Source organism: Silene latifolia, chromosome 1 (genome assembly GCF_048544455.1).
Source record: "Silene latifolia isolate original U9 population chromosome 1, ASM4854445v1, whole genome shotgun sequence".
NCBI classification, from domain to species: domain Eukaryota; kingdom Viridiplantae; phylum Streptophyta; class Magnoliopsida; order Caryophyllales; family Caryophyllaceae; genus Silene; species Silene latifolia.
The window spans coordinates 198,490,430-198,504,605 of NC_133526.1; the positions used below are offsets into that span (position 1 = coordinate 198,490,430).

Here is a 14,176-nt window from a genome sequence, read left to right on the forward strand (position 1 = left end):
GTTGAAAAAAGTTCGAAAATTTTAACTTAGGAACTTCGAATTTGTTATTGTCCAGCGGGTGCAAGCGCCCTTGCTAGCCCTCCTTTGAATCCACCACCAAAATCAACTTAACTGGCAAAATAATGAGAGATAATATAACAGTTTCAATTCGAATTCTGTCACCATTATGAGAGTTCTTGTCAATGGACTCCGTGATGTTCGAGTATAGATCATGGGCGGATCTGGGGGAGGGAAAGTGAGGGCAAGTGCCCTCACATGACCCAAAAATGTCAGCTATATAAATTAGTTAGTTCCCCATATATGCAATGTAATATTAGTAGTGTAGTGGTAAGTGTAGGGAACTTATAACCTCCAACCCTGACAACTTTATATTGTTTTTTAATTGGGAAATGCTAAATACAACCCAATGGGTTGTTTTTAAGCATTTAATACCCTTCCAAATTTGGTATTAGTTTAGAAATTAGAGGATAAATTACACATGAATCAATGCAATTAAGTCATATATTAAGTGTTTATTTCCTTTTTTAGTTTCTTAAATACAACCCATTGGGTTGTATTTATCATAACCCTTTTTAATTTCCTTTTTGGTCCTATTAGCTTTAAAATATGAGAATATTTAATAATTTGCATTTTTTTTGCTTATTTTTATCTATGTAAGATATACTTTTATTTCCAGTATTCTACAGAAATATATGTAGACTTTTGCGATATTTAATCATGTATGTATGTCAATAAAAGAGTACAAATACGTAATTAAACGCAAAATAATATTAGAACTACGGCAAAAAAAAATTGTGCCACCCCAAACCTAAATTCCTGCATCCGCCCCTGGTATAGATAGCTCGAGATGATCCAACCATTCTGAGCCGGGTTTTGATATGTCCTCTTAATGAGGAAATACAAGGGATGGAAAAAAGGTAAGTATATGAAATACAATAGACGGATGTATCTCTTTACATGATGCATACAAACATCACTTGAAATTACAAGAAATTGAATCTCACAAGACAATAATACTAACAATATAAGACTTGTTAATTGCAGAATATTATAATCAAACATCGTCGACATAGATGGTTTCTTGCTTAAACAAGCCACCAAAGATATTCCTTACCTCTTTATCAGTTGATTTCTCAGTTGCTGTTCTTTCCTTTGGAGCCGGTTTTGATTTGGGTTTCGAGTTTTTGGAAGCTGGTTTGACAACGGCTTTCTGAGACGCTAAGTTACGAGCTTTGGCTTGACCTCTTACAGTAGCAACCTGAACTTTCTCGGTTCCAGACTCCGGGGTTTTGACAGCAGTGGCTAGTTGTGAGCTGAGTTTGTCCCAGGAAAAACCCGAGCCCAACCCTTTAGCTTTAGCTAATAAGCTGTCGACTGAGGCCCCGGCTTGTTCTGCCTTTAGTTTGGCTTCTTCGGCTAAGCTTGAAGCTCGTGATTCCTGCTCTGATAGCTTTTTAACTTCCTCTTCCAACTGGGTTTTGACCTTTTCGGCTTCCCTGGCTTGCTCTGCGGCTTTTACAGCTGCTTCCTCGGCTTCTGCTTTTGCTGCTGCCTCTGCATAGGCTTTCCTTCTTCCGTCCTCCGGAATGGCACTGAAATAATCAACACCTTGTTTAACATTGTCTATCTAAAATCTAAATATGTGGGATGAACACATTCTCCCTTTTCAATCATTATTTTTTTTCACTTCATTTCTAGCCAAACGCGGGAACTTTTGAAGGCGCAGAATGTGATACCTGAATAGTTGCTCTACAGATTTCGATGGGGCAGACGGTTCAGTATAAACCTCCACAACCTGAACAAGATATAGGCAGCAAAAAGTAACATCAATTGTCAATCCGAATATGGTAGTTGGTACGCTACCTTAAGCAAATTTTAGATAAAACCGATAACCAGGAGAACCCAAGGACTCAGTTTCACAGAAACCCTAAATTTTTTACAAAATTCAGACATGACAGTTTGACAGTTCGACGGCACAAAGACAAGCATTGTTTGAGTTAATCAATAATTTCTAAGGATCACAAACAATAATCCTGATTTTCATCTTTTATCAACTATCAGAGCCTTAATCCCAAAATGATTTGGGGTCGGCTGACATTAATCATCATTTAGAACCGTCCAAAGGTGAACACACACCTCAAAATGCGAAAAAAATTGAAAAGAAAAAGGGAGTGAAACATAATACAAAAGCCAGGTTATCATGGAGAAAAACAGCATACCTTATCTTCTGCTACTTCTGTATTAGAGAACAGCTGAGCGACAAGACCCGCCATCCTAGATCGACTTACCTGTACAATAAGGATTAAACATTAGACTCATAACTGGAGATCTAAAATTGCAAATCAAATAACACATTCGTCAACAAACCCAAACATTTCATCTTTTGCATACATTACATTACTTTGTAGTCGTTTTCAACTTCTCGTCCCTCAGCTGCTACAACAACATTGTAAGTGCTCTCTGGAGAAAATTCCTCGGTCAATGCTGTCTTGATAAACGTAAATTTGACATCGGTTTGAACGACTTTCTCTATGAGCTCAGTGACAGACAATGGCTTGGATTTGGAGAAGATATTGTTGAAGAATGAGGAAATCCCCTCTAGTACACTGCTAGGTGAGGTGGGAGCTCCTGCAGAATCGTCGTATATGATAGCCATGTGGCGTACACCAGCCAATTGAGCTGCTTCGACCACCTGTAACGCGTCTGATGTCGTAACTTTCTTGGCAGGACCATTTTCTGCAGAACCAATGGTGACCACCACCTTGCTTGCATTCCCCATTGCTTTGGCTATTGATTCTGCATCTTCGAACAAGGATTCGACTGCATTTAAACGCTTCAATTCTTCTGCTGATATAATCTGCCACATATCAGTTGCAAGTTAATCCCCTAATTTCAGTCAGAGGCAGAGCTAACTACATTTCATTCTACAAAAACTAAATAAATTGATCTTGCTGTTTTACTAGGATTGTGAACTCGTCAAATCTACACTTGCTTCGGATGACATTTACATTACAATGAAAAGATGAGCAGCCAACTTACGATCAACAACAACATTAACCTAGTGCCTCAAATCTCTTCAAATCTCTAAGGGTGTTTGGATTGAGAGATTTGGAGGGAAATGAAAGGGAGGAAGGGTAGGGTATTTAAATTCTATTATTTGGATAGGAAATAAGGGTGGAGGGAAATGGAGGGGGGGGAGATTTGAAGGGATCCATTTTCCCTCCTCCACGCCTAATCAAAATCTCTCCACAATAGGCAAAATTTGGAGGGAAATTGTATCCAAACACCCACATTCCTTTCACCCTCCCCTCCCTTTCCCTTCCCTCCTTCCCCCTCCCCTTCCTTTCCCTCCTATTTTAGGTATCCAAACACACCTGTGTGTTTGGATAGCAAAAGTGGAGGGAAAGGGAGGGGAGAGAGAAGGAGGGAAGAGAAAGGGAGAGAAGAGAAGGGGAGGGGAAATGTGGTGTGGATGTTTGGATACAATTTCCCTCCAAATCTTGCTTATTGTGGAGAGACTTTGATTTGTCTTGGAGGAGGGAAAATGGATCCCTCCAAATCCTTCCCCTTCATTTCTCCCGCCCTTATTTGCTATCCAAACAAGGGATTTTAAATCCCTTAGGGTCCGTTTGGATTGAAGGAATTGGAGAGAAGGGGAGGGGAGGGAAAGGGAGGGATTTAATTTACTTTGTTTGGATAAAAAATATGGGAGAAAGGAAATGGAGGGGGAGAGAAATAAGAGGACTTATTTTCTCTCCTATAGAACAAACTATAATCTTTCCAATGGTGACAAGATTTGGAAAGAAAACATTATTTGAACCTCTAATTATATCACTAGCATCCTTCAATCCTCCATCCATTCTTCATCTCCCTCCTTCCTCCCCTTTCATTTCCCTTCATAATTTTTGTTATCCAAACATCCACATCCCATTTGCCCTCCCCTTCTCTCCCCTCCCTTCACCTCCCCTCACTCCCCCTCCCCTCCCCTTCCCTCCTAAAATTGTATCCAAACGGACCCTTACTCTCCCTCTCTTTGTTCTCTCCAAATTCCTCAATACAAACACACCTTAAGGTTGTTAATTCAAAATAAAAGCAGTTGGTTTCTCTTGTGACAGAATAAATGCAACAATTTTTTATTCGTTGATATGGTTACTTTTTATCATAAAAATGGCCACATATCTTCCTCACAAATGAGAATTTGCGAAATAAAAGTGCATTTTATTTAACTCGAAACGAGAATTGCTTTGAGAATTGCATGAAAGTAACAAAAACAGACCTTATAATCGAGGGCAAACCGAGCCAACTCTTGAGCAGCACCAAGATCAGGAACCCCAGCTCGTACCTTATACCCTTCGCGCAACAGCATCTGCGCAATGTGCACACCAGCCAACCCAGTCGCGCCAGCAACAAACACGGTCCCCGAGTCTTTCTGTCGACCAGGACCACCAAATGCAGGAGGAGTCCTAACACTTGGAATCAGTGACTTAACATCAGAAATCTTTCCCCAGTCGAACTGAAACGGGTTAGTCCGCGTTTCAGTCTCCGACGAAGTCGGTGTCTTCTTAGCGAAGACAGTCAGTTGTCTCGGGTTCTTAGAATTGCGTAATTTGGAACGGTATGTTGTGGTTAGAAGAAATGAGTTGGATGATGATACACTTGCAGCCATACTGATACTGAAGGCTTAAGGTATGTGAATTTTGATGGGATTTGTCGACTTTTTCGACGTTTGGATTCAGATCATGAAGTTAAACTAGACATCAATGGGGAAGAAGATTATTTGGTTATCTAAAGATTGGGTGAGGTAGAAGATCTAGCCAGTTAAGATTAGCCACGAAAACAATATCCGTAACAGAAAAAACGACCACCATGTCTCTGGATCACATATTTCTACGGTTTATTCGATGTGGGTTATGACCCGGCCCACTAATATAAATTTATACAGTATGCATTACAAAATATGGGCCTGTTAGCAATTTTGATGTGGGTTATGACCCGGCCCACTAATATAAATTTCAGTAACTCTTCTATAGGACCGTCCTGTAGCATAGAACTGACACAAAAGAAAAAGAAAAAAAAGCTCAAAGTTTACCATTAATTATACGAGTATTCATATTTCGGTAATTCGGTTTTATTTTGATTATCCGATATTTTATGATAAATACTGACATATTTAAATATACGGTAATGATAAATACAGCCCTAAGGGCTGTATTTAAGAACTAAATTACTTCCCAAAATGGAATTAAATTAGGAATTTAAGACACAATTACGCGTAAATTGATGTCATTAATGTTTGATTTAAGGTTTTCATTTCTTTTTTGACACCTTAAATACAGGCCTTATCATTTCCCTTAAATATAGAAGTATAAGTTATCAAAATAAAATACTATGTTATCAAAATAAATTATTTTCTACGGTTTATTTGAGGTGGGTTATATGACCCGGCTCACTAATATAAAATATGGGCCTGTGAGCCATTTTGATGTGGGCTATGGCCCGGCTCACTTAGTTTGACATGGGTTTTGACCGGCCCCACTAATAATAATATGGGACATTTCCTGTGAGCCGTTTCCAAGTTCAACTTGGGAGTAGAGCTGGCTAATAATGACACAATACGAAAATACGACACGAAATTAATGAGTTTGGGTTGAGACTTGATGACTTATTTATGTATGTGGGAGTGTGGGTCGACACGAACACGACACGAGATTTAATTGGGTTGGGCACTCTAAACACGAACTCGACACGAATGACTCATGTACTAAATTAATTCTAATTTTTCTTATTCCTCAATCACATAAACTTTCCCAATATTGACATGGCACAAAATGACGAAAACATAACACGAACCCAAAACGAAATTAGCGGGTTAGGGTTGAGGCTTGATGACCCATTTATGTAAGTGGATCGCCACAAACACAACACGAGATTTAATTGGGTCGGGCTTAGGTTGAAGGGTTCGTAACCCGTTTACACTTTACATGTGACACGAACACAAACACGACACGACCTGATCTGCTTGCAAGGTCTACTCGAGAGTTTACCTCAAGGTTCTTTGTGAAAATCTTCATAACATTTGTTTACTATTTCTTCGTGAAAAGCATTTTAGTCAAAGGTAAACAAACAGATAATTGTGAAGGAGTACAAGTTTATTCAAAGTCTTTTATAAGAGAGAGTCTCATATGAACGCAAAAATTACCATCAAAACGGTTTGTTTTGCCATTTTTTATGCACATGGTAATACCGATGCTTATAATCTCTGGACATTGGGTCGAAATTTTCAGCACCGATCAGCTATTAAGGTTTTATGTTTGAAACAACAAAAAAAAAAGGACGGCGTTTTATTTGTGCATCTGCAGAAAACGAAGCAAGTCTAGCTTCTATGTTGGTATCTTAAGTCGATTCAAAATAGCAACTCTTGCCGCTTCAAAATATCTTATGCCACTCGATTTAAGCTTTAGAAAATAAAACTGATTTTATTTTTGTCCCACATAAGTAACACAAGACATCTTACCATTAGCATTATTACCAAGCATATAATAACGGGCACTGCACGAAATCAATAGCAGTATATGAATTACTGCTGCCAAGTTCAGCCTCTACAACAAAGCAAGATCGCAGATAACAAGTACTAGTATAATAAGTTGCTGCATTACTATTTAGGGGATCGGTAATGCAGGTTTTTGGGAGAGCTACTGTACAGCCGTCTAGCAACAAAACTAACTTGATTCACGTGAGTGCGATGTGGAGTGGGCAAAACTAACTCGGCAGGAATAATAGCGTCCAAACCAAGCCTAGACCAAACCCGAACTCAATCCGACTTCAAAAATAACCCCGATATGACATAGGTTAAACCGTTAAAAAGATTGAAGGAAACTTCAACTTGAAAGCCAACGAATTTAGCAGCAAATGGGCAAAGGACAACTCATACACTTTCTGATTATTCAGTAACTGAACAATAAAGGTAACAAGGTTACGACAATGATCCAGGTCGCCCAAGGACAATTTAGCAACAGAATGGCAGCGTTCTACAACTAATCGACAACATAAAAGACAGACTTAGGTGACCAATGTCTAAAACCAGTGTCTTATAACTTGCAACATTTAAGTCGACGTGTACTACGAATGCAGCCGCTCTGTACTAGTGACAAAGGATGACAGATTACTAGTCTAGCAACTATCACCAACTTTGAGTCGACGTGTACTACCAATGTCTGTTCACAAATGTCAATCACTGGTAACATTTTTCTCTTACTAAATGAGCATCAGCTCTTGTTCACAAAGAATCACGAAAGACAGACAGCAAAGGCGAACAGAGAAAACGCCTAAAGTGGGAACTTAAACACTGCAAGGTCGGAATTGTGCTAACATAATTATCCTACAGCTAACATAACTAGAGAACGAAAGAGAAACACTGCAAGGTCGAAATACACCATTTGGGACGAAAACAAAAGAGAAACACTGCAAGGTCGAAATACGCCCAAAGTGGGAACTTAAAACACTGCAAGGTCGAAATACACCATTTGGGACGAAAACAAAAGAGAAACAAGATAAGAAAAGCTACAGAGCAATGTTGCATTCTTCCATACTCCCATGTTAGGTTCATTTCGGTTTAGGGAATCCTTAACATTCATAGGACTCTACTGGGTTCAAACATGAAGCACTTCATAGTTTGAACATGATTTTGGTTAGAGGATTGCTCGAGTGCCAACTGAATCTCGTGTCATGCAATCGTGCAACACAGTATAAGAATCTAAAGCACAAGTCAAATTCCTACTCTACCGTACAGCATTCAATAATGAACACAAACCTCAAAAACAGGGATAGCAAACACAGTTTTCAGTATTTCAACTAGCTTCGAGTTTTTTCACTTGGAATTTTTCACTGGACAGGTGCAATAGAAAAGATAAACCTGACATACTACCATTGTATAGCAGGCATACATACCTATAACATGATTATCCCAAATGTAGGAAAATACTGTATTACCCAATTTGAGGAGACATAACATACATTTAACATGCTCATTCGAAATGTAAGAAAATATTACCCAATTTGAGGAGGTATCCAAAAAGTAGCACCATGCATAACAACGAAATAAGTCCAAATAAGTCCAAGAACACCTCTCAAGCTGCGAATAATACAAAAATAAGCACGGAGAATAGAGCATGAAATATGAATGTATTGTATTGATCGCCTAAAGCCCTAAAGGTAGACACTCGACATCTCCAAAAAGGCTATATCGGAGAACTGAAATACTTCACCTGATTGTCGCTCAGAAAGTAGGCCAGCTCTGGTTCTCAACCACATCTACTTGGAAAAATCTGATCTATCAATTAACCAGAAAGCGCACTTAGTACCAAACATAACAATATTATTTTGGCATACTTCCTTTCAAGACAGCGGTTATCATCAGACTGAAATAAATTTTACTTTTAGTATATATTACTCGTATTTAACTGGCATCACCGCAAAAACTACTGAATTGGCACACAAATAAGATTTAATGTGCAATAAGCTGTCTGAATGATGCTCTGCAGACATTCTACAGACAGAAGAAAACAACCCAGCAATTGGAAACAGTTATTACCAGATTATACAGCAGCAACTCCTGCATATAGTTGCAGTCAATAGGTTATCTCACGAAATCGTCAACTATCCATTTCAACTGCCAGCAGCAAAACAGAGAGTACATTAAGGATATATCAACTACATTATAGCATTTTCAAAATAAAGTACAAGTAACCGAAAACAGAAGCTAGAAATGTTTGTCAAAGCAAAAGCGACAAAAAAAAAAAAAAAATGTCCGGAAAGAGCAAAAGAGTTAATGGCGGATGCCCTTCTTTGCTCTAAGAGATTCAAGGGCCTTTTCGCGAAGCTCAATCTCAAGTTTCTTCTTTTGTGATTCAGTCTCTTCCTCACTTGAATACTTAGCTGGCATACGTTCACCATTTGAAGCTTTGTCAACCTTCTCATGTTTCTTCAAGTCAGGAGACAAAGCATCAGCATCCTTTGACTTCTGTTTCCGTCTGCTAGCACGCTTTTCTTCCCTTCTCCGACGCCGCTCATCACGACGGCGACGGCGCTCCTCTTTGCGTGACTTCTTTTCTTCCTTCTTTCTCCTCTTAGCTTCCTTCCTATCCTCAACCTCAGACTCTGAACTAGTATCATCTGAGACCGCTTCCCGTTTACTTGACCTTTTATGCTTCCGCTTACCAGTAACTTCCAGTTTGTGATTTTCACTTAATTCGGATTCAGAATCAGAAGAGACACTAGGGCTTCTCCGTTTTTTGCGTGGATTCACCAAGGCATCTGGCCTGCTGGTATCCCCAGTATCTTTCGAAAGGGAACCTATCTTTTCGTCCGACTTCGTAGCATTATCAGGGTGTGATGTAACATCCTTTGCCCTTGATACAGAATCTTTACGTGGTGACCTTTTTGCACCATTGGCTTCTTCAGGCGTAACTTCCAAACTGTCAATCAAGCCCTTCCTGATGAGGGATGGAAACATCTTCCAAAAAGCATGATAATTTAAAATTGAAATAAAACAAACATCACATTACAGAAACAATACCTGGTCGTCTTAGTATCTTTTTGTCCTAAGTCAGTAATATCACGGACGCGGCCAGCAGGCTTATCATAAGGCTCCTGTTTCTTGCCTCTGTAGGGCCAATCAGATCCTCTTTCTGTTGACTTGTGCTCACTCTGTTCTCCCTTCCTATATCATTGAATTCCAAGGTTATGATAATGATACAGTAAATAAGTTACAACCAAACGGCCTTTTTGAATATGAGGTTTCATATATTTGATTTTGAAAAGAAGATTTCATATTATGTTAAAAAATGAGAGGAGAAAAAAAAAAGCTAAATGTAGAATTGTATTTGCAGAGCAAACCTGGAATGTTGAGACTCCTCATCCTTATTCTGTGGACTGCTGCGACGAACTCTTTGACCCTTCACTTCACGGAGAGGACTAGCTAACCTAAGGAAAGGCAACACAACATTTACTTTTGACATTATACACAAAAAATAAAGGTACGCAATCTTCAAAACATATCATTTTTATACTAAAACTCCGTGCAGAAAAGAACAAAAACCTTCTATTATCACCAGAGCTTCTGGTCTTTTGTTTAGGAGACTCCATGTATGTTGGGGACTTCTCTAGTGATGGTGAGGGTGATACTGATGGTACTTTCCGGCGTGAACGACTAATATCGGAATGGTCTCTTTGGGGAGACATTGCCATTGATTGTCTACGGGTCACCAGTAAAGGCTCAGCACGATCACGATCATTCAATCTGCAAGGCCACACATTCGCATTCAAAAAAATATTAGGGAAAGAAAATTGTGAGACTATTGAAACTAGCCACAATGCTTAATTAATACTCATGTTTAAAACCAACAATCTTTAAGGACAGGAATGGAGGATGAAAAAAAGCGTGAAAAAAAAACATAATGTACAGTTATAGTTACCTAGCTCTTTCTCCAGGTGATTTCATCTTAATTGGCGAAGCAGAACTGTCTCTAGCAGGTGATGCAGAGCTGCGGTTAGCAGGTGAGACTGACCTGCTTGGCGATTGAGTAGGCGACCTTCTACGAACTCGAACAGGTGACCGTCTTTGTACTGCATACGGCGATCTACGACGCACAGGAGACGGAGACCTACGCCTCCTAGGAGATGGAGACCTATGCCTCCTTGGCAATGGAGATCTATCTGGAGATGGGGACACACGACGACCTGGGTATGGAGACCTTCTCCTAACAGGTGATTGGTACCGACGTCCGCCGCCATATGGAGATCTGCGCTTAACAGGAGACCGAGATCTAGGACTTGATGTAGACCTTCGTCTCCGCTGACGAATAGGAGGAGGAGACCTGCGTCGTCTAGGAGAAGGTGATCGTCTCCGCCATGGAGAGGGAGAACGGCGACGTCGAGGAGGAGAACGACGGCGCAAAGGTGACCGTGACCGACGTCTAAAAGGAGAAGGAGACCTCCGGCGTAGTGGAGAGTGAAATCTGCGCCTCGTTGGCGATGGAGATCTTCCAGAATGAGGTCTACGCCTTGGAGAAGTAGACCCCCGAGCTATTGGTTTCCTGGGAGAAACAGACTTTGGAGGAGTTCGATGCACAGTTTCTGGAGAAACCGAATACTTTCGTGGCCTTGGAGAGATACTTTTTGATATACTTCGTTCTCTGAAATACAATTAAATTGAGATCAGTCTGCTGAGAAGATAAAAAAGATGCATACTATTAGTATCACTAATAGTGAAATGAATCTTTTTGTGTCAAGAAATTTGGTGTGTAAACTCAAACACCCATTGTCGGGATCCAAGAATTCACCACTGCATATGTGGTTATATAAAAAAGAGAGAAAAAAATGACAGTAACTAAAGACATTTCATCTCAGTTCCTAGTTAGTTTATATATGAAAATCTAATTTATTTTTTCACAAATTATTGCTCTATATTTCAGTGCAAAAAACACAACCATAATGTTCAGTGTTCAACAACCATAATGTTCAGTGTTCACTGTTATGACGGCTTCCTCTAATCACTATGTTAAAGAACAACAGATGACAATAACCAACCATGTCCACAGTTTGGGGCTATACCATTTATCTACAGTCAATAGTAAAATAAGACTAGTAAGTTTAAGATCACATACTTTGAGTAACTTCTAGAATTTGAAAATGACTTGCTAACTGACAGAGAACGCCGACCACTGCAAAAGAGTACCTAAACTAAGTTATGCAGGAGTCTTCAATGAAATTGTTATCAATAACATAACAAAAATACACATAATGTGATTGCAGAATCACAACATAATTTTTTACCGATGCGGTGAAGGGGGTCGATCAGATGGATACGGCAACCTGGGAGACCTGTACGAGAGTATCTACATCAGTAATTCTATCATCAAATAAAACAAAATAGTGTTGGTGTGGAACCTACACCATTGCGTACGATGGCAAAGAGTATCTGAGAAGCTCGAGTACTAATTGCAACGACCTTAATAACACAAATACTATATGCAATCTTTATTCATACACAAACACCAGAATGAGGCTACAGCCTCGTTGTTTCAAGAGCAATCAACATAATAAGCTCTATGTGCATGGGAACAACGAAATTTTTTACTAGAATGATCCGTGGCTGAAAGAGAAAATGGTCCTAGCATTATAATTATGCTACACTAGACGAAGCGAGTAAAAATCTTGATCCAAACAACCTTTCTAGAATGCAATATCTACTTGAGTTGGAAACAATAAAGTCCTTTAATGTAAGGATAGGATAGAAAAGAGCATCATAGAATCACAGATAAATTATTATGGTGAAAACGGAACATATCAGCGACCAATGATCTTAAAATTGCCTAACCTGTTTCTTCCTCTAAATCCATTTCGAACATCAGCTCCATTATGGTCTCCATCGTGAGAATCTGAACCTCGTTCCCGCCTCCTATTTGATTCCTCAGAAGAGCTATTGTCAAGCCCACCATCCTACAGTAGTTCGAGGTAAAGGATATGAACCCAAATAATTGCAGAAGCTAGCTGAATGGCCATGAGAAACACAAATTTAAGTTAACTCAAAAACCTAACTAGTAAGAGGCTAGTTCTAGCATGAAATTAAACAAGTTACCATTTTCCTCTTTTTCTCTTCCTCGGTTTCCCTCTCTTTCCTTTTCTGTATTTCACCTGTTATACGATCAGATTCCGCCTGCAAAAACGTATAATTTGTGGTTGAATCAAACGGTTGCTTGTATTTTGATTGATTCAGAAGCAAAAGAGCATGAGATTGGTGTCAGTTTAATGATCAAACCTTTTTCTTCTTGGTTTCCTCCTCTTTAGCATCAAGAAATTGTTGCGGAACACCACTGGCATTGTTCTGAGCACTGATCAGAAGTGCCCATAGTTCTTTCATAAATTTACCCGTATTTTTTTCCATGAAACCCGTAAGTTGAATTTGAACAGCTTTTCCGTTAATTTCCTGCCATAAATCAGGGCAAAACAAACAATTTAAAAACGCAATTTAAAAACGCAACAATGCATTAATGATAGAGAATCAGAATAAGATATGCCTCTAACGAATAATGTGATTTTCAAAAACATCTTGACGCCGCCAACTCAATATAACCCAATATAACAGAAGAAATCACGGGAGAAATCACTGGACACAGGAATACCTTTCCTTCCAGAAGACCATAGATGAAGTTAATAAGCACTTCATCTTCAAATCCGCCAAGAAATTCAGTAACTCTTTTCGCTATCCACGGCTTAATAACGTCCATCTTGACTTTTGAAACATCAACCTAAGCACATTCCATAAACACTAAATAAGCTTAAAAAGCTCAAATCAATCACATATCCTCAACGCACAACTTACTACAGCTCGAAAAAAACTCACCAGGTGCTCCAATTCAGGAGCAAATTTCTGCGATTTAAGCAGCTTTGCTTGCTTGTTCGAAAACCGAGTATCTTGATCGGCCGTCGTACCCTAAAATTAGCAAATATCCGATCAAAATCGAATCAAACTACAGTAAATCTGTGATAAATCATCTTTCAATACACAACAAATCAAACTTCAAATCCAACGCGTTCAAAAGAACGATTAATCTACGACATAGATCTTCAAATTTAAAAAAAAAAAAATTACAGAAATTAGCAGTAAAGCCGTTTCAATTAACGATGAATTGAATCGAATTAGGCGAAAAAATATGTTGAGATGCAAGAAGAAGATTAATTACCCGGAAGAAGCCGCCCGACATTTTCTAGGGTTTTGAGAAATTGATAATTGGGGATAATAGAAAAAGTTGATATAGTGAAGAGTCTTAAGACGCCGATATTCCGATTTTAGTACTCCTCCAATTTCCTATTTCCCTTCTTTCCTTTTTTTTTTTTCACCCAAATTTGACTATCTTACTTTTTTATTTTCTTTTAATGGTAAGTTTTGTTTATTTTTTATTAATTATTATCTTCTTAAAAATCAACAACTCCTATTAATTTATATATCACAAAATCTCATTGAAGACAGCACGTGGTAGCATGGGGTTGCGCTTGGTAGGGAGGTCTGCGGATCGATCCCCCACAACTGCGATTGAGAGGGGTTTAAATACCGTAATCCTTGGACACGCCCCGAAATCCGGATTAGTCGGCCCAATGTGGTTTGGATTACCGGATG

The 14,176-nt window shown here is 39.1% G+C and overlaps 2 protein-coding genes across 8 annotated transcripts; both read right to left on the reverse strand.

Moving 5' to 3' along the window:
- Positions 1–907: 907 nt before the first annotated feature.
- LOC141617095 (protein PLASTID TRANSCRIPTIONALLY ACTIVE 16, chloroplastic) lies at positions 908–4,868 on the reverse strand. Its single transcript, XM_074434273.1, has 5 exons — positions 4,277–4,868; positions 2,402–2,857; positions 2,220–2,288; positions 1,737–1,795; positions 908–1,592 (listed from the first exon to the last, which is right to left on the reverse strand). Exons 1-5 carry the CDS (start codon positions 4,664–4,666, stop codon positions 1,055–1,057), a joined length of 1,512 nt encoding a protein of 503 aa, XP_074290374.1. The 5' UTR covers positions 4,667–4,868; the 3' UTR covers positions 908–1,054.
- Positions 4,869–7,877: 3,009 nt separating this feature from the next.
- On the reverse strand, positions 7,878–13,916 carry LOC141617069 (uncharacterized). 7 transcript variants are annotated; one of them, XM_074434255.1, is made up of 15 exons: positions 13,743–13,916; positions 13,403–13,492; positions 13,182–13,307; positions 12,818–12,985; positions 12,638–12,715; positions 12,377–12,498; positions 11,833–11,880; positions 11,664–11,720; positions 10,473–11,192; positions 10,097–10,297; positions 9,895–9,981; positions 9,575–9,718; positions 8,591–9,473; positions 8,265–8,324; positions 7,878–8,131 (listed from the first exon to the last, which is right to left on the reverse strand). In XM_074434255.1, the coding sequence occupies exons 1-13, from the start codon at positions 13,761–13,763 to the stop codon at positions 8,825–8,827; spliced, it is 2,511 nt and encodes an 836-aa protein (XP_074290356.1). In that variant the 5' UTR covers positions 13,764–13,916; the 3' UTR covers positions 7,878–8,131; positions 8,265–8,324; positions 8,591–8,824. The 7 variants fall into 7 exon arrangements, with proteins under 7 accessions (XP_074290356.1, XP_074290352.1, XP_074290346.1 ...); XM_074434251.1 differs by having other exon boundaries at positions 8,265–8,329; XM_074434245.1 differs by having other exon boundaries at positions 8,591–9,491; positions 13,743–13,875.
- Between the last annotated feature and the right edge of the window lie 260 nt (positions 13,917–14,176).

What these genes read in the sequence shown, in the direction of transcription:
- LOC141617095 (XM_074434273.1), bottom strand. Translation starts at nt 4,666, where the DNA reads ATGGCTGCAAGTGTATCATCATCCAACTCATTTCTTCTAACCACAACA. An exon ending in CAGAAGTAGCAGAAGATAAG is followed by an intron (nt 1,796 to 2,219) that starts GTATGCTGTTTT and finishes TATCTTGTTCAG; the next exon opens with GTTGTGGAGGTTTATACTGA. An exon ending in TCTGTAGAGCAACTATTCAG is followed by an intron (nt 1,593 to 1,736) that starts GTATCACATTCT and finishes TGATTATTTCAG; the next exon opens with TGCCATTCCGGAGGACGGAA.
- LOC141617069 (XM_074434245.1), bottom strand. Translation starts at nt 13,763, where the DNA reads ATGTCGGGCGGCTTCTTCCGG. An exon ending in GGATTTAGAGGAAGAAACAG is followed by an intron (nt 11,881 to 12,376) that starts GTTAGGCAATTT and finishes ACTCTCGTACAG; the next exon opens with GTCTCCCAGGTTGCCGTATC. An exon ending in AGCTCTGGTGATAATAGAAG is followed by an intron (nt 9,982 to 10,096) that starts GTTTTTGTTCTT and finishes GCCTTTCCTTAG; the next exon opens with GTTAGCTAGTCCTCTCCGTG.